The 17,860-nt window shown below is 59.0% G+C and overlaps 1 protein-coding gene across 1 annotated transcript; it reads left to right on the top strand.

Annotated features, from left to right (window-relative positions):
* The first annotated feature begins 3,592 nt into the window (after nucleotides 1–3,592).
* Nucleotides 3,593–17,622, top strand: RAC2 (Rac family small GTPase 2). Its single transcript, XM_037068177.1, has 7 exons — nucleotides 3,593–3,755; nucleotides 5,795–5,866; nucleotides 12,169–12,286; nucleotides 13,060–13,122; nucleotides 13,476–13,635; nucleotides 16,071–16,203; nucleotides 16,882–17,622. Exons 1-6 carry the CDS (start codon nucleotides 3,721–3,723, stop codon nucleotides 16,199–16,201), a joined length of 579 nt encoding a protein of 192 aa, XP_036924072.1. The 5' UTR covers nucleotides 3,593–3,720; the 3' UTR covers nucleotides 16,202–16,203; nucleotides 16,882–17,622.
* Nucleotides 17,623–17,860: the final 238 nt, after the last annotated feature.

Raw genomic sequence — 17,860 nt, 5'->3', positions numbered from 1 at the left:
TGTGTGAAAAGCCAAACATCAAAAGCAAAACTTTTAAAGCTGTAGGAGAAGATGGAGACGAACATCTGTCTGGGTGAACTTGGGAGCCAGGAGGACTGCTTTGTGACCCACACTCCCTCCCACAGCACAGCTCAGGAGAGAAGAAACCGGGCGACATTCAGATAGAAGTTCTGCTTATGGAAAGCCGCAGCTGACCAGAAGGCTTCCCGAAGACTGGCGGAAATGTCGGCAATGCACGCAGCAAGCTAAGGTCGGGAGTGAGAACGCACAAAGACCTTCTCCAAATAAATACGAGGACAGAGAAATGGACAAGAGGTAGGGGAGGACAATGTATGGACCAGAAAACCCAAATTCCTAATAACTACTTGCAGAGATTCTCACCATCCGCAGAAATAAGTTCATGGCAATTACACCCTCAACGAGATGCCGGTTGACACCCACAAGATTGGCAAAAGTCAGAAAGCCTTACGAGGCCAAGCGTGAGGCAGGGTGTGGACAAGGAGGACCTGAAGAGTGACTTCTCTGTGGAGGTCAAAGACGCATGTGCCCACGGCTCTGCCCTCTTCCTGCTGGAGAAACCTCACGCACCAGCGCCAGGAGGCCACAAATGTTCTAGACCTGTTTGCAAAGCAAAGATGGCAAGCCTCCTACACATCTGTTAGCAGGAGATTAGATAAATACATTAGATACATCCATACCATGGAATATTAAACCTCAGCAAAAATCACTGGACCAGAGGCATAAGGTAAACATTGGTCAGCACGTGGCTGGGTGGAGGTCGGGCCTGCCAAATCCTAGAGCCCGGGGTAGGGAGGAGGGAGCCGACTAACCCGAGTGACCCCGGGACAAGGACTAAGACCTCTGTGGGGACAAGCTAGGAAGGCGGATTTGGGCTGAAATGAGGAAGGGTTTTCTAACAGGCCCGGCTGCCCAAGGATGAAAGAGACTGTCTCCTAAGGTAATGAGTTCTCCGTCACTGGAGGTATGTGAGCAGGGCTGGGGCAGCTGCTGCATGGGCAGTGAATACCAGTGGTGCCAGGGCGGGGTTGGCTGCAGATGGCCTGCCCGGTCCCTCTACGCATGCCCAGAGGCCCCAGGGCTCTGTGATTCAGTGGGTTTGCAAAGTGTGGTTGGAAGAGGGCAGGACTGGATGAATAACAAGCTGTGACACATCCCCACGATGGGTGGCATGCTGCTCGCTGGTGAAAAGGGGCGGACCGGCCCACACAAGGACACAGAAGAGCCTCAGAAGCACATGGAGAGGAGCCGTAGGCCAGAGGCCACACGCACCATGATTCCATTTATGTGAAATTCTAGAAAACGCGGAGCATTCTGTAAGGACAGACAGCAGATCAGAGCTGTGTGCAGTGGGGTGGGGGGTGGGCTGCATGGGAGCACAGGGAAACTTTCCAGGGTGATGGGAATGTCCTCTGATGCGCTGTGCCTTGCCTGCAGTGGGGCTTTCATGGGTGCGTGCATCTGCCAAAATCGGTGGACTTGTATCCTTCTATTCTTCCGTGTGCTGTATCCATGGCGGTACCAACCCCGGAGCTAGGTATCCAAGTGGTGCATAATCAGTGCACACAGCATGAAGGAGGGAGCTGGACAGCCCTGAGTTGGGGACAGTGCTTTGCTCGGGCTGTCCAGGAGAAGCGCCTTTCTCAGGAGAGAGGGCAGGTGCGGTTTCGGGGCTGTGGCCAAGTGTGAGTGGGCAGGTCATTTACTGTGCAAGCGGCCCCGCCCAGGGGACCAGGGGGTGAAACCCAGGGCACACTCTCCTTTCCCAGTCATGTGGCCCTCCTGCTTGGCGGGGACTTCCCAGACAGGTACATTATTCCTTTTTCTTTTTTTAAAAGTAAATGTTTTATTTTGGAGTAATTTTAGATTTATAGAGAAGCTGCTAAGATTGTAAGAGCGTTCATGTAGGTTTCCCACCCGGTTTCCCTGATGTTAACATCATTGACATAACCCTGGCACCCGTCAAAACTAAGAAATTCACTTTAGTGCCATGCTGTTAATTAAATTTTGATTTGTTTTGGATTTTACTACTGTTTCTGCTGATATATATATAAATACTTTTTTTTCTGTTCTGGAATCCAGCCCGGGATACCATTGCAACTAGCACACAGCCATTTTGATTTAGATTAACAAAGGTTGCCCTACGGGACAGCAGTGGTTGGGAAAAGAATGTGGATACAGGGGAGCTCTCAGGTGGCCTGGGCTAGAGGGAGCCCAGGCTGGGCCATGGGGGGACCCTGGGCCTTCCTGATCTGGGCTGGGCGCCCTGAAGCGCCCCCCGCTGGCTCAGCTCAGCCTGCGCAAAGCACGGAGCCAAGACATGGAGGTGCACTGGCTGGTTTTACTGATTGACTGGCCAGTAGCAGCAGGCCTTGCGTAGGCTGCGTTTCCCTTTCTGCAAAAGCCGTTTGTGCCAACCCTGTTGTTCTGGAAGGGTTCAGCCTCCAGGCGCCTGGGGGAATCCTGGGCTCTCTCCAGGGCGGGGAGCCGAGGGATGTTGGTCGCCCAGCAGACGCTCCCCCGGGCCCAGCTTCACGCTTTCCTGTGGTTTCCTGGTTTGCTTTGAGTGAGTCTGGGGGTGGGGGTGACCAGTGGCTCTGTCCCATCTCCCCCTCACCCCTGGAGCTGGGAAGATGGCAATGAACAGCAAGGACTAGGTGAACTTGGAGCCCCCCTGGGAGACTCAGTGCTGCTCAGCTCCAAGTTGGCCATGGCTCAGAGGAAGGAGCACCCCCCATCCTGCGAGCTGCAGAACCCAGGCTTTATCCCCAATGTGGCAGCTGGGGCAACGGGAGGGTTTGGTGTCACCTGCCTTCTCAGGCTCCCTGTTCCTGCATCTTTAAAATGGGCCATGGTTCTCAGTTCCACGGCAGCGCAGAGCCTGGCTGGCGAGGGACACTGCCTGTCACTTCCCTTCTAGGTCACCTTCTCCCGGAGCCCACCCCCACCTCCCTTCCTGCCTCATCGCCCTCCCCCTCCCCCCATCCTGCCACACTCAGCAGTCCCCACACTGGCCTCTGTCTGGGGGGAGCCTCCATGTCTTGCTCATGCAGTCCCCTCATCCAGAGCGCCCTCTCCCTGACACCGTCTTTCAAGTGCTGGCTCGAACGGGGCCACCTCATAGGCCCAGCTCTCCCTCTGTGTAACTGTGAGGCCCCCTCCCTGCAGATCCCCAGTGGCCCCATCACTTCCTGCCTTGCTTTAGGGACAACCTTGATGGGGTCGTATCTTCCCCAGGAACTGGCTATGCCCTTTGCATCCTGGACTCGCCAGTACCTGCTACTGTGCCCAGCACACAGCAGGCATTCATTAAATGCTTATGGCTTAGAATTGAGGTGAACTGAATTCTCAGAAACCTCAAGTTCTTGGTGAACAACTCTGGCCCTGCCTGTGGGAGAGAGTCCCCAGCTGGGAGGGTCCCTCGGGCTCCAGCTGGTGCCCCAGAGCTGGGATGTGAGGAGGGGCATTGGCCAGGGCCCAGCCCAGCACCTGAGGTCCCCTCAGCTGTTCCACCAGACTGCATGCCCCGCCTCCCACAAACGGCTGTGGGGGCAGCAGCTTGGGCAAGTTCCCCTTCCGCTTCCTCCTGCCTCCTGGCTGCTGCTGCTCCCCTGCCGGGCCCTCACCAGGCTCCCCACACCCCTGGTGCCGCAGGAGTGGTCCTCGGGCGCCGCCGCCTCCGCCTCCCAGGTCCCGGGCACAATGCAGGCCATCAAATGCGTGGTGGTGGGAGATGGGTAGGTACCTGGCTGAACTTCCTCACAGCTTCTTCCAGGAGCCCTGAGACCCTCCTGCACAGGTGTCCCTGGGGAAGCCCCCTTACCTGTAGGAGTCCTTGGGAGGCAGCCAGGAGGAACAGTCCCTTCTCCCAGGAACCAGGGGGAGCCCTGGGTGGGCAGAGGACAGCTTCACTCTGTCTGGCCACCTCACCCTGGAAGCTTCCTGGGTGGAGGGTGGAGGACTGCGGGTGGGGGGGTGCCTAGGGCCCCCTGCCTGTAGGGTGCTGGGGCAGCTCTCCCATGGGACGTAGGTCTTCAGCTCTGTGCGTGTAAGTGGTGGATAGGGAACCAAAAATCTGGTCCTTGTCCCCAGGTCGAGCTGGGCTGTCCTCTCTGACTTATGCTGCTCTGTGGCCTTGGGCAAGTCACAGTGCCTCCCTGGACCTCAGCTTGGCCACCTGGGAACTCCCACCGAAGTCGATGGGGATCATTCTAGTCATCTGGGGTGGCTGCCCTGAACAGAGTGTTTGCTCAATAAATGCCAGCCCCTGCCCCCCACCGGGGCTGCTGGGCTGGGAGGATGTGCAGGGGCTGGGGTGCAGAGCAGAAGGTGGGGACAAGAGAGGCAGAGCTAAGGAAGGAGGGGAAGAGCAGATGTAATTGTGGGGGGTCAGTTGGGGACAGGCTGGGCTGAGGTGCCTTCTCAGCAGTCAGATTTCAGTGGCCTCGGGTTGTCATGTCTTCCCATGGGCCTCAGTTTCCTCAGCTGTGAGAGGACAGGTCCAAATGGCAGCCTCTGATGCCTCCTGGGATCAGCGTGTCAGGGTCCATCCAGCCCATGGGAGCACCTGGGGTTTTCTGTAGGTGCACCCCAGCCCCTGCCAACACGTTCCTGCTGCATGGGCCTCTCACCTGTCTTACAGAGGGGCAGCTGGAGACCAGGCCTGGCCTGGCCTGGGTTCTGGGGGCCTGGCTCCCTTGGACTCTGCTGGGTCGCCGGGGCGGGCCAGTGGAGCAGGCTGCCCTCAGCTGACTCTGAGGCACCGCTGACCGTTATCTCCCCGTCGCCCACTTCTGCTTTGTATCAGATCTGAGAAGGGGAGGGCGGAAGCCGAGGGCAACGTTCCAGTCATTCAAAGTTACCTTGCTGGCAGGCCCCCGGGGGTGGGGGGGGCAGGGTGCAGGGGACAGGGCAGCCAGATCCTCCAAACAGGAAGTGACAAAACAGTGGAGCCGGGCAAGAGGGGCAGGGCCATCCCTTTGGCTTCTACCTGTGTGACCTCCCAGCCTGGCAGGCTGGGGCAGACAGTGGGAACAAAGGGTGATCGCTGTTTAATTAGCACTTACTATGCACCGGGCCCTGGGCTTAACCACACCCTGTATTTTACCCTCTCACCAACCCATTTCACACGGGAGAACCAAAGCTCAAAGATGTGGAATAATTTGTCCAAGGCCTCATGGGACTTGGACCCAGGTCTCCCTGACTCCGAAACTCTGAGTTCTTAACTGCTGTGCTCACTGGGAGGACCGGTGGGGGGCGGGCTTCCCCACCAGCTGGAGGCGGGGCTGTGCCCGCACTGTGCTTGGGTTGCCTATGGGCTTCGTCTAATTTACTTTTGAGCACACTTCTCTGAGGACGGGCTCATCTTGTCCCTAGTCTCTAGATGGGGAAACTGAGGCATGGGGAGGTTAACTGACTTGCCCACGTTCATGCCGCTGGCAGGGGGTGGCCCAGGTGTGTGGTGGCAGAGCCCTGGTCTAGCCCTGGGGGCCCTGCAGCATCTTCCAGTTCAGGGGGAAAGCTTTTCCCAAACACAGGTTCCTGGTTCTGCCCCACAACCTCGGAGCGGAGTCTCTGGGGAGGACCTGAAGTTTGTGCTTCAACGAACACTGCAGGTGACTCTAAGGCTTTCAGGTTTAAGAGCACTGATGCAGGGACCCTCAGCCGGGAAACTGAGGCCCAGGGGGTGGGCCTGGTCTTTCCTGAGGAGTGGGCTTGGCAACCAGGCAGGGCCCGTGACCGTGACCAATGCCCTCTGGAACTTCCTGTCTTTCAGAGCCGTGGGCAAGACCTGCCTTCTCATCAGCTACACGACCAATGCCTTCCCAGGAGAGTACATCCCCACCGTGTGAGTCTGCTGTGTGGGCAGGGTGCTTGCGGGTGGGGAGACACGCATCGCCAGGCCCACCCCCTCTTCAGGCACTTCTTGTGTGCTGTTCATGTGGGGGGTCGAGCAACCCGGAGGCGCCTCAGCCAGTCTGCCTGGCAGAGCTGCCTAATGATCTGGCTGGAGGGGCCCCCAGCGTGGCCGAGGGGCACTGCCAGGGTGAGGCCGAGGGTTCCTCACATGCAGAGGGGGGTCAGGGTGCTGGAGGGGAGCAGGAGGGAGATGGGGGGGGGCTGACCCGAGCAGAGGGGCCAGGTCAGAGAAGTGGAGGAGAGGGCCGGGGTGGGGGAAGGAGGAGGTTCTGGGCGGCTTCGATGACCAGGAGCAGAGGCAGCGGGACACCTGTGTGTGTGCATGCGCGCGAGTTGGGGGAGAGGGCAGTGCCATCTGGAGGCCATCAGAAGCCGTCCTCTTGTCAGACTTGGGGTCGGGGTTGGAGCAAAGTGTGGGTGTCACACTCTGGGAGGGGAGGGTAAGCGGGGAAGCACCGGCCCTTCCCTCCCGGCCCCCTGTGCCCCCATTGCCGCCCCCAGCACAACCTCCCAGCTCTGTAGCCTCGTGTGATCGTCTCTTACCCTTCCCTGCTGGCTTCACGGCCCCTTTCGGCTCACCAAGCATTCCTGGGCATTTCCACCTCAGGGCCTTTGCCCAAGCTGTTTCCCCTGCCCGGAGTTACCTGTCCTTCCCTCGTCCACACGGCTAAGGCTGCCAGGCCCATCTCTAGTGCCCCCTCCTCCAGGAAGCCTTTCTGTTCTAGCCGGAAGGGGCCTATCCCTCCCCAGATGACTTCCTTGTCTCCCTTGTCCCAGCACAGTGTCTGTTCTCAGGGGACCTGAACTGAATGTCATGGGGAGCCTGTAGGAGAACCCATCATAATAGCTACCATCTTTTTCAGGCCTGCTGTGTGCTGGCCCCCACAATATGTCACACGTGTGTGACCTCATTTGATCCTCTGGGGAGCTGGGTATTATGATACCAGTTCACTCATGGGGAAGCTGAGGCTCACAGACACTAAGGGGCCCTGATTCCCCTCTACTGATATTTCTCCCTGGGGTACAGACCAGCCCCTCGGCAGGAGGAAAGCCGGCAGCCAGGACAGGGCAGGAAGACCTGGGGAGGGAGCCTGGGAAACCGGTCACTGCCCCAGCTGGGTCCCCGACCGCTTGGTGCCAGCTCACACCTCCCCCAACACTTGCCCTTACCTGCCTGTTCACCGTTCCATGCCAAGCCGCACCTCCCGGTGCTGAGGGAGGGCTGGCTCTACACTGAGCAGTGAAGCGGGCATGTGATCAGGTTCAGGCAGCCCCTGCAGAAGGCCATTGTTACCAGCAGTGTGTTCTTGCCTCTGCCTATCCCAGCTGGGCTGCAGGGACCTTGCCGAGGGAAATTATGCTCATCACTTCCTCCCTCTGAGCCTCAGTGCCCCTTTCTCTAGAGGTGGGGGCTGGGCTGGGAGGTCCCAAGCTCACCACCTGGGTGTGTCCCCTGCCCAGGAAGATGGGAGGTGTCCTCTCCAGTGCAGGGTGGTGTGACCAGGGGGCAGCTGCTCCCAGCAACGTGGGCAGACTGGCTCCTGGTGGAGTGGGTTGTCCTGGGCAACCTTGTAGAAGGACAGACAGAATGGACCAGACGAGGTCTGCCTTCCCAGGACTTGGAGACTAGGGCTAGCCTCATGGTGCTATGTCTGCCAGGCAGCCACACAGGGCTCCGCGCTTGGGAAGGGCCACACTTGCTTTAACGCCCGCGTGTCCCCAGCTTGGAGCTCTTGATTTCTGAACAAGGGCTCCCGTGTTTGCATTTTGTCCTGCGCAGTGTGTGACCAGTCCTGCCTGCCACCCTCCTTTGTCTCCCAGTGCCGAGTGGCTCAGCTCTGCACACGCCCCACAGCAGTCCCTGCTACAACCTGTGCACCTGTGATGGGGGACCGGGGACGGGGGGCGGTGGATAAATTGTACTGAGCCCTTGACATCGAAGTGTGGAGACAGCTGCAGAGGGTGGGGTTGGGGAAAACAGGCACAGAGATGAAGGTCAGCAGAGCCCCTGGGGCTGGGACCGGACGGTTTGCTGGGCACTGGGAGGCACAGGCTGCCGCACAGAATCAGATAAGCAGGGAGCTGGGCTCAGCTGGCTCCCAGCAGCGGTGGGTGAGCAGCTCAGGGTTAGACCTCCGTTTCACAGATGAGGAGACAGAGACATGGCGGAAACGCACTGCTCTTGGGTGCCCGTGGTGGAGGGGGTCTCCCCTGTCCACCACTCCTCCTTCTAGCCTTTCTCAGAGGGAAGCCCAGGCGAGCTTTCTAACGTGAAAATTAGGGGGAGCCACACTCTGCCTTAAATCCCTCTCACAGCTCCCCTTCACTATTACGGCCCCTCTCCCCTGCTGGAGTTCAAAGCCTTGAATGCTGCCCGCTCCTCCCAGACCATCCCAGGCACTCCAGCTTCTCAGAAGCCTCTGCATCTCCCCCTCTTCCCACCATTCAGTTCCTGGCTCAGGTATCACCTCCCTGACCCCTGTCAAATGTGGTCCCTCCCACCTGGCAGGGCCCCTCTCTCCCACCATCCTGCTTAATGGTCTCCATAGCCTGTCCTGACCTGCCTTCCCTGTTGGAGTGAGGACTCTGGGGGGTCAGGGCCCTGTCCTCAGCTGTTCCACCAGCTTCTAGAACAGAGCTGAACATGTTGCAGGCAGGTCACGCTCCAGCCTGCCCTGAGAAGGTGCTGGAACTAGGGGTCCCCTTTCACCTGTCCCGTTTTCTCCTCCACTCCAGTCCAGGGTCAGGGCTGGGCTGGCAGCCCAGGACGGGCAGGAAGAGGCCACACAGACTCTGGGTGAAAACATCCCAGCTGTGTGACCTTGGGCAGGTCACTCCCGCTCTCTGATTTTCCATTTCCTCAAGTGTAAAATGGGAACAATGGCAAATTTCCACCTCCTGGGCCCCTGAAAAGATTGAAGTATGAAGGGCCTGGAACAGAGCTTGGCACTCCTGGGTGCTCAGCAAATGTGAGCTCCCTGCACTCCCAGAGTTCAGGGGTAGCTCTCATCCTAGCCCTGGCTCAAATTCCACTGAGTCCCCAGAGGGCCATGAACTTGCAGCGACGCTTTCCACTGGGCTCTGAACCGGGTGACAGGGTCCAGCCCCGGCTCTGCTGCCGACTCTTCCCTGTGAGGCTCAGTTCCCTCACTGGAAATGGGAGTGAGGTCCTCTGGTCCTGGTGGCCTGTGGGCCTCTGAGATAAGGGGACCCCTGGGAGCTGCAGATCACTGACATGTCCTTGCAACAGGTCACGGACACGTCCCTGTGGCAATCCCTCAGGCTCTGGCCGACAATCCTCTGGGGAGGGCCCGGGGAGGGGAATGTAGGGACATTGGACAGGAGATTACTCGGCTTCTCAGCACCTCCCTGGGGGGTGGCTTAAATGTGCTCCGTCTGTTTGGACCCCACGATGGCCCCATGATGGCCCCAAGAGATAGGGCTTTTTTCACAGCCAAGAAAGTGAGGCTCAGAGATGCTCGTTTACTCACTCAGGGTCACACAGCTGGGACAGGGCTTCACGAGGAACTCTCTGTTCCCTCCCAACTCTGGGTGACTGATCCCAGGTGACTGTCCCTGGGTTCACTAATGGGTGTTGTGGAGGGAGCAGGGTTCAAGTCCCAGCTCCTGTGCTTATGAGCTGGCTGGTCTTGAAAAACATAACTTCTCGGGGCCTCAGTTTCCTCCTCTCTCTAATGGGAGTCACTTGAGGTCCTAGCGTCTCGGGTCATGTGGACCTTCCAGACACAATGTACTAAGGCCCCTCGCCCTCTGCCAGGCCCGAGTAGGTGCTCGGTGCCGCTGCAGGTCCCAGGTCCTGGCCACAGTCCCTGAGTCCCTCGGGGGGTGGTCCAGAGAAAACAGACACTTTGGCTCCAGAATTTGGGGAGGCCTTGGGGCACCAGAGTTTCAGATGGGGTGCTAGAGGAGAAAGTGTCCCCAAACCCCCAGCTTATCCTAAAGGAGTGTTTCTTGTGGAGCCAAAGACAAGGCAGGCACCATTTTCCCATAATGCCCAGTGGAGTGTCCCTGGACCTGAAGTCCCATGGCAGCATGGGTGGAGCCCAGAGTAGGTACACAGAACACCTACTCTGTGCAAAGGTGGTACTGGCCTCAGGGTGCAGCGAGGACCAAGCCAGACTTGGTGTCTGCCTTTGGGGGTGCTGAGTTCCCCACATCTTGCTGGGCTGGGACCCCAACTTGGCTGACAGTCAGGAAGGGCTTCCTGGAGGAGGTGACATTGGGCTCAGCCTGGAGGAGAGATTGTGTAAGAGTCAGCCAAGCAGTGGGAGAAGGGCTGGGAAGTCAGGGGGGTGTGTGCGGGAGCTTCCCAGGCAGGAGGGAGCAGGGCCACCTGAGTGACTGAGAGGTGACCAGGCACAGTCTCCAGGGCTGACCAAGCATGATGTATTGAACGTGAGGCTGGCGGGCTTTATTTATATATTTTTTGTATGCGTGGTCTTTCCCAGGACAGGTGTCTTCAGAATGACTCTGAATCAGAGTCAGGGCTTCTGCAGCCTGTCACTGAATAGCATTCTGTGAGGGCTTCATGGAGGAGGTGACGTCCCAAGGGCTTCCATTCACTTTGCTTTAATTCCATTCCACCTGCATCTGTCCTTGCTGCCTGGGCTGAGACTGCAGAGCCCACAGCGTGCGTGGGATAGAGGCACATGGAGTGCCTGCCCGTGGTCAAGGCAAAGTGGGTGCCTGGGGGAGGGAATGACAAACTCTGTCCAGGTGGAGGATAGGAAAGGGGGGTGTGCAGAGGTTTCCCCACAAAGGAGGAGCTGCCTGAGCAGGGTTTTGAAGCATGAATAGGAGATAAGGGTGAAAGGCGGTGGAAGGAGATTCCATCTAGAGAGAGAGATGCAGACAGGAGCAGAGGCCTGGAGAGTGTGGTGGGTGGGAAAATTTGGACAAGGAGAGGTGGACAGGCCACTCCAGGCAGGGGACACAGCGTGAATGAGTGCGAGGAGGCAGGCAGTGTGAGCCCGGTCTGGGAAACAGCTTGGCTGGACAAGACAGGTAGGAAGAGAAACTGGAAGAGCCTGAGGCCTCAGTGGGCCAGATCAGGGGACAGCGGCCTGTGTGGGTGACCTCAGTGCAGAGAGACAGGGGGTGTCTCTAGCCCTGAGGGACAGGGCAGGGAGCATCTGTGGAAGCCCAGGTGTGGCACAAGTCAGTGAGCACTAGTGTCTCACCCTGTTCGGGCACTCACTGGCTGTGTGGCCTTGAGCAAGTCGCTAGACTCCTCTGATCCCAGTTTACTCTTCCACAGCATGAGGAACCAGCACCTTCTGCTCAGAGGTGTGTGTCGCGATAAATACTGTTGAATTGAATCGTTTTTTAAAACGCTGGCAGCTCCTTTCACTGCCCTGGGGGCCTCCCTGCCGTCAGCTGGCGGGCAGAGGCCGGCAGTTGTTGCCGGCACCCACACTACCCCTTCGGCGAGTCCGGGGGGTCTCTCCGGCACGTGCCGGTGGCTTTTCCCCAAACCCCCCATGACTGACAGCTTCCTGTGTGCCCTCAGTGTGGGTTGGGAAACCGGGGGAGGAACACCCCTGGACACCCCTCTACCAGCGGAAGATGGGGATGGTGGGTAATACCCGGACACCTCTGGGGGATGCCCTAAGCATGGTCCCTGCTGTCTCTCAGGTGGCCCTGGCTGGCCCCAGCCCCAGCTGCCCACAGTAGTAACAGGTCCCTCACTTGGCCTGTGTCTGCTGCTGCCCCTTCCCCGTCTCCTCCCCTCTGGCCCCCTGTAGCTGTCCGGGCTCACATCCTAAATAAACCACTTGTACCACCTCCTCATCGTGGGGTTTCTTCCGTGGTTACCCAGCCTGAGGTGGGGATAAACCCTAGTGTAGCAAATCCTGGGTGACTGGCCTCAGTGTCCATCGTAGGAGGTGGGTGAATTTATTCTCCTGAAATTTACCAGGAATAGTATGCACCCTTGAAAAAGCTCCTCTCTAAAGGATAGGTGAAGGCAGGAACTCGACTGACACAGTGTTTTCCCCTTCATGCTTACCTGAGTTTAAAATTCCTTAGGTTGTGCGTCAGTCATGAAGTAAAAGAGGAAACACACTTCACTGTAGAGTGCTGTGTGCCTTTGGCCCTGCTGCAGGCCCTCTCTGCCTCCCAGCCTCCACCAGGAAACCACGCGGGGCTGGACTGGAGGGCCCTGCGCTCCGGGCTGCAGGCTGACCCTTCTGTCTTGCCTTCTCCCCGCAGGTTTGACAACTACTCAGCCAACGTGATGGTGGACAGCAAGCCCGTGAACCTGGGGCTGTGGGACACTGCGGGGCAGGAGGACTATGACCGCCTCCGGCCGCTCTCCTATCCACAGACGGTGAGCTCCCCCCGCTTTCCTTGCCAGCTGCCCTCTGCTCTCCTTGTTCTCTCTGTGTGCGGTGGCCTTGGGCCAGCTTGGCCTGGTGAACCCTGACCCCCACCCCAGGGCTCAGCCTGAGGATACTGCCTGGTCCTCGGTAGGCACAGCCAGGGCCTCCTCCTCTGCCCTCAGCCCTCCCTCAGTCCCCAGTCACCACTCTGCTCTCTTCCCAGTCCCCCCACCCCTGCCATGGGCTCTGGCACCACCTGGTTCCCTGTGGGTGAAGGGGGCAGACCCAGGATTGGGCTTTAGTTGGGAACCCAGGACAGTGAACCCCAGGTGTGCTGGGTGAGGAGAGAAGAGAGGGGGAAAGCCTGCAGGTGATTCTGCTGGGCAGCCGCCACTTCACCCCCCGCCCCCACCCTTGACCTTTCCTCCAGGGTTGGGGCTGGTGAGCAGACAGTGGGGTAGTAGGTGCCTGGTCAGGAGTTGGGATTCTGGAGCTCCAGACAGCAAACCCATAAACCCTGGTGGCCTCACTCTTCCTATCTGCGGAATGGGGGCGGCAGCCCTGCAGTAGGTGCTATGTGAAGACGAAACGCTAAGGACAAACCCTGGCCTTTGGGACGTTCTGGGTAAACCAGCAGCCGCCTGGCGGTGGGCAGACAGGCATCCCTGCCCGACCCCAGTGTCCCCTGGGCTCCACTGCTCAGTGCTGCCAGGCATGGGGGGCACAGGTGGGATGTACCTGGGCCTCCCCTCACAGGTGGCCCCGCCTGCTCTGTCCCTAGGATGTCTTCCTCATCTGCTTCTCCCTCGTCAGTCCAGCTTCCTATGAGAATGTTCGCGCCAAGGTGAGCGGGGCTGAGCAGTGCCTGAGGGGCCTGGGGGGCAGGTAACCCTGAGAAAAGGAAGGAGGGGCCCCTGTCCCTGGGGCAGCAGAGGGTATAAGTAGAGAGGGTCTCAGTGCCACCCAAAGCTGGGGGGCCCCGGGAATGAGACTTGGAGGGGGTCTCCGAGGGGGCTGGGAGTGTCAGCTTCATTCTCTACCCTCTGTAACCTGCCCTCACTCCTCTCTGCACAACCTCACGTCTGTTCTCAAAAATTCGTGCCCACCTCTTATCTTCTCAGCCCTGGGGCCCCTCTTCTCCCCCACTCTCACTCTTCCTCTGCTTCCTACACAAATGTGTGCCCTCTCTCTGCCCAGTGGTTTCCCGAGGTTCGGCACCACTGCCCCAGCACGCCCATCATCCTGGTGGGCACCAAGCTGGACCTGCGGGACGACAAGGACACCATCGAGCGGCTGAAGGAGAAGAAACTGGCGCCTATTACCTACCCACAGGGCTTGGCACTGGCCAAAGAGATTGGTACGAGGCTTGGGCTTGGAGAGGGTGGTTGGGTGCAGGGGGGGGCCCCAACTCAGCCTCTGCTCATCACAAATATGGGCTCAGGGGCCAGGCTCCGTGGTTCAAACCCTGGCCATGTCGTGGACTGGCTGTGTGACCCCGGGCTGATTGCTTACCATCTCTGTGCCTGTTTCCTCATCAGGAAAACCCGGCCATAGTAATAGTTCTGGACAGCTGGGAGAATTAGATGAGTTAATGCCCTTGAAGCCCCAAGAGCAGCGCCCGCTGGGAGGAGCAGCACGTGGGAGGCAGGCTGTGTTTGCTATTATTAACAGCAGTATAACCCATGATCAGATCTTGAAACAAAGTGTGTTCTGCACAGACAGAAGCAGGGATGGAGTGGGCTGTGCTGTGGCTGCTTTGGGGACAAGCAGCCAAGTCAGGTCTGGGGTGTCCAGGAAGGCTTCTTGGAGGAGGTGCTTGTGCCTTGGGTCTGAGGGGTGAGGGCCTCCCTCTGTCCCCTCTCTGCCTGCCCCCGTCTTCAGACCTCTCAGCCCGACTCCTCTCCGCCTCCCGATCATCACACCAGAGAAGTGAAGTGACTTTTAAAGGTCACACAGCTAGTAGGTGGCAGAACTGGGATGAAAACTCGGGATGGCAAATGGCTGGCTTGGGGCATGCTCAGGTGGCCCAGGGCAGCCGTACCAGAGGGGCCATGACTGATGGGGCTGGTCCCTCTCATGGTGTTGAGACCTGCTGTGACTGGCCAGGCCCTGACCTGCCTCCAGGTCCTGGGCCACCAATGGGTTTGGCCACTGTGAAGAGTGACCCTGGTACCCAGGATGCTCTGCCTGGACCTGGGGTCCTTCAGGCCCTGAGTTCGGTGGACCCTGCATCAGTCGGGCCTCCACACCCTGCCCCAGTCTCTGCCTCAGCCCCACCACTCTTCCTTCCGCCGGAACTGGGAGGGCCCTGGGGACTCAGATCTCTTCACAGGAAGAGAAACCGCAGCTGCCACCACCCCCTCCCTGTGACTAGCCTAGTGACATGGCCACCTTCGCGCAGGGACCTCAAGTTGCTGCTTAAGCCCTGGGCCCCTTGCCCCATGCTGGGGCTCTGGCTCCTGGGGCTGCTGGTTTCCCCTCCCAAATGTCAGGGATTGCAGCCCTGCCTTCGCTTCTTCTGGACCAGCCTGTCCCCCTAGACTCCTTCCCCCAAAGACTGACCCTCCAGCCTCCAGGCGACCATCTCCCTTCTAAGGCACGTGCTTTGAGATTAGAAGGGGCAGGAAGGTCTGATGCTGCCCTGGCTCTGGCACTGACTGTGTGTGTGACCTGGAGCCAGTGGCTCCTCCCTGGCCTCAGTCTCCCCACCTGCACAAGGCGGCCTACAGAGTCCCCCAAAGTTCTTTCTCTTCTCTAAGCAGATGACCTGGTGACCCTGTCTCCGCCTCTAGCTAATGCCTCCTGGAGTTGATCCCAGATGGGAGGGTTGGGGGCAGGGGCAGAGACTTTGAACTTGTCTTGGGCCTGCCTAGGCCCAGAGGGAGGAGGCCCAGAGTAGGGTGGGGAGCGGGGTGGCTGCCCAGCTGGTGAGGAGGACGACGCTACCTCGGCCCATCGGTCCCGGAGTGCCAGCTGTGGGGGCGGCTCAGGCCCAGCTGGTGATCTCCGCTGACGGGTCTGGAGCCCTGGGGTGGGGGGCGGGGGGCAGACGTGTGCCTCCTCCCTCTTCCTTCTCAGAGCAGCTTCGAAAGGAGGCTTCTTGGGGAAGGGGTTTGTGGTCGCCTCACTGCGGTGAACCTGCTTGGGTTGTAGCGGACGTGGAGCTGACACAGGTTCCTTCCAGAAGGCCATGGAACACTGGCCCTGGCTCCAGCCCTGAGCGGTCATGTGGGAGGAGGCCTGTCCCCTCCTGGGAGAAAGGAGGTGCTCTCCCAGTCCCTCTCCTCCTGCTGAGGACCCCTAGGTGTCTCATGGCGGCGTGTGACATTGGACAAACAACCTCACCTCTCCGAGTCTCAATTTCCTTATCTCTAAAATGGGATGAAGCTAAGGAATGGTCGGGCGACACTTAGAAAGTGGGGGACCTGGAGTGCCTCAGGGCCCGTGAGGAAGTGTGGAGGGAGGGAAGTGGCTAAGTTCTAGAAGATGCTGAGGCACAGGGAGGTTTGGTCACTAGCTTGAGTGACCTTTTTTTCCCAGAAAAGAACCGAAAGTCCTGCCTCCCTTCCACGGATTAAGGGCTTATCTGTCCAGAAAAGCACAGGCCTGCCCCTGTGGGTCTGAACCCCTCCCACGGTGTCAGGAGAAAATAGGCACAGTGGTCAGTTCCCCGCTCTGAGTGACATGGCCCGGGTGGCCCCCACAGCCTGGCGCAGTTGTGTGTCCGGGAGGGGGTTTGGCCCCGGACCCTCCCCTGACCTAGGCCTCTGCCCTCTTGCTGCCACACCCCAGATTCGGTGAAATACTTGGAGTGCTCGGCCCTCACCCAGCGAGGCCTGAAGACCGTCTTTGATGAGGCAATCCGGGCCGTCCTCTGTCCCCAGCCCACGAGGCCGCAGAAGCGCCCCTGCAGCATCCTCTAGGGGTAAGAGCCTCGCCCTCACTGCTTCAGAACGCCCCCATGCCCCTCCCCACTGCCATACAGCAGGCTCTGGCTGGCAGTGGCCCTCAGTTTCACTGGGAGTGACATTTAGACCAGGACAGAAGGGGAGAAGCGAGTGGCCTCAGTTTCCCCCATTTGCCTGAGCCAGTCCAGCAGAGCGAGCCCAGGTCCCAGAAGGAAAATCCAAAGTATGAGAAAATGCCAGGTGACCTGAGCCAAGGCGTGGGTGTCCCTGAGTCCCACTCTGCCCTCCATGTAGGAGAGCGGGAAGACAAGGGGTAACCATACCTCAGCCCCTGCCTCTCTCCCGCCCGGGGAGCCCAGTCCAGCCAGGGAGACCTGGCACTCCCACATCGGGGCGGAGGCAGGGCAGGCAGAGCTGTGAGATTACTGGGGTAGAAAAGGCCAGAGAGGACTTGGTGTGGAGGGAGAGCAGGGTGGGCAGTTCTGATGGGAGGGATGCAGCTGGAGCTGGGTCTACGGCCATACCACCCTGAACACGCCCGATCTCGTCTGACATGAGAAGCTAAGCAGGGTGGGGCCTGGTTAGTACTTGGATGGGAAACAGCTGGGAGTTGGGGGTGGGTTGTGAGCCAGGAAAGCTGTGAGCTGGCTATCGATCTTGCTTGTCCCCAAATTCTCTGCCTGTCTCCCTTCCAGGTTGTCCCGGTCCTCCCAGCCAGATGGTTTGGACCCACCAGGGCCCCGACCTAAAGCCCTGGCTGGCCATGCTGTCCCCTTCCTGTGGCGCGTCTTAGCAGATGGCTGCAGAGCTTGGCCGACCGTCTTCTCTGTGCTGGAGGCCCCCTGGGTCTGAAGGTGTGAATATTTAGGTGCAGCATACTGACCCCTCATGCTCCTGCCCGGGGCCCCAGGGGAGCCCCAGGACCCGATAAGCCACCCCTGCATTACTGCCGGCAGCAGGAGCTCCGCATCCGGCAGCATCTGTCCATAACCCCAGCTCTGCCCGTGCCTGACTTTGCTCCAGAAACTCGGGGCCAGCCGCCACACGTGCGTCTTCAGGGACACGCCTCTCCCCTTCTCCCGAGGCGGTCCACTCCAACGTCGGTGGTCCCACCTGTCCGAAAGTTCTTCTGAGCTCCAATGAGGGTCTCGGGAGTTATGTCCCTCTGGTCTTCACACTCCTTTTGGGACAACATACAACCAATCAGGTTTCCTAAAATCTCTGCGGGCATCTGTGCAGCCAATCCGAAGCCTGGGTCCAGCTGACTCCTGCCATCTCTCAAGGCTTTCTGCTCCGCTCACAGGTTCCTGAGCTGCATTTACCTGTGAGAGCCTTGACACTTACAGACCCTGCCAGTCAGGACTTTGCTATTGCAAATAGAAAACCCAGTTCAACTGCTTAAGTAGAAAATAAAGGTGTTGATTCAAGTTTGGAAATATCATGATTTCACGTGATCCAGGGGCCTCAGGTGGCATCTCCAGGGCTCCCTTCCCTGCCCCTCTTTGCTTTGCCCTCTGCTGTCTGGTTCATTCTCAGGAAGATGACGCTCAGGGCTTCATCCTTCCAGGTTCACGTTCAGCAAAAAAAGAGCAAGTGTTTGCCCCAGGCAAGGTTCTAATTAAGATTTACTCTGATTGGACCAGCCTAGGTCTGTCCTCGCTTTTCTACCAATCA

This window comes from Sturnira hondurensis, unplaced genomic scaffold (genome assembly GCF_014824575.4).
Source record: "Sturnira hondurensis isolate 20B ecotype Veracruz unplaced genomic scaffold, ASM1482457v3 Scaffold0017436, whole genome shotgun sequence".
NCBI lineage: Eukaryota > Metazoa > Chordata > Mammalia > Chiroptera > Phyllostomidae > Sturnira > Sturnira hondurensis.
This window is presented reverse-complemented; position numbering and strand designations above follow the sequence as displayed.

What these genes read in the sequence shown, in the direction of transcription:
- RAC2 (XM_037068177.1), top strand. Translation starts at nt 3,721, where the DNA reads ATGCAGGCCATCAAATGCGTGGTGGTGGGAGATGG. An exon ending in TGCGTGGTGGTGGGAGATGG is followed by an intron (nt 3,756 to 5,794) that starts GTAGGTACCTGG and finishes CCTGTCTTTCAG; the next exon opens with AGCCGTGGGCAAGACCTGCC. An exon ending in GGCACTGGCCAAAGAGATTG is followed by an intron (nt 13,636 to 16,070) that starts GTACGAGGCTTG and finishes GCCACACCCCAG; the next exon opens with ATTCGGTGAAATACTTGGAG.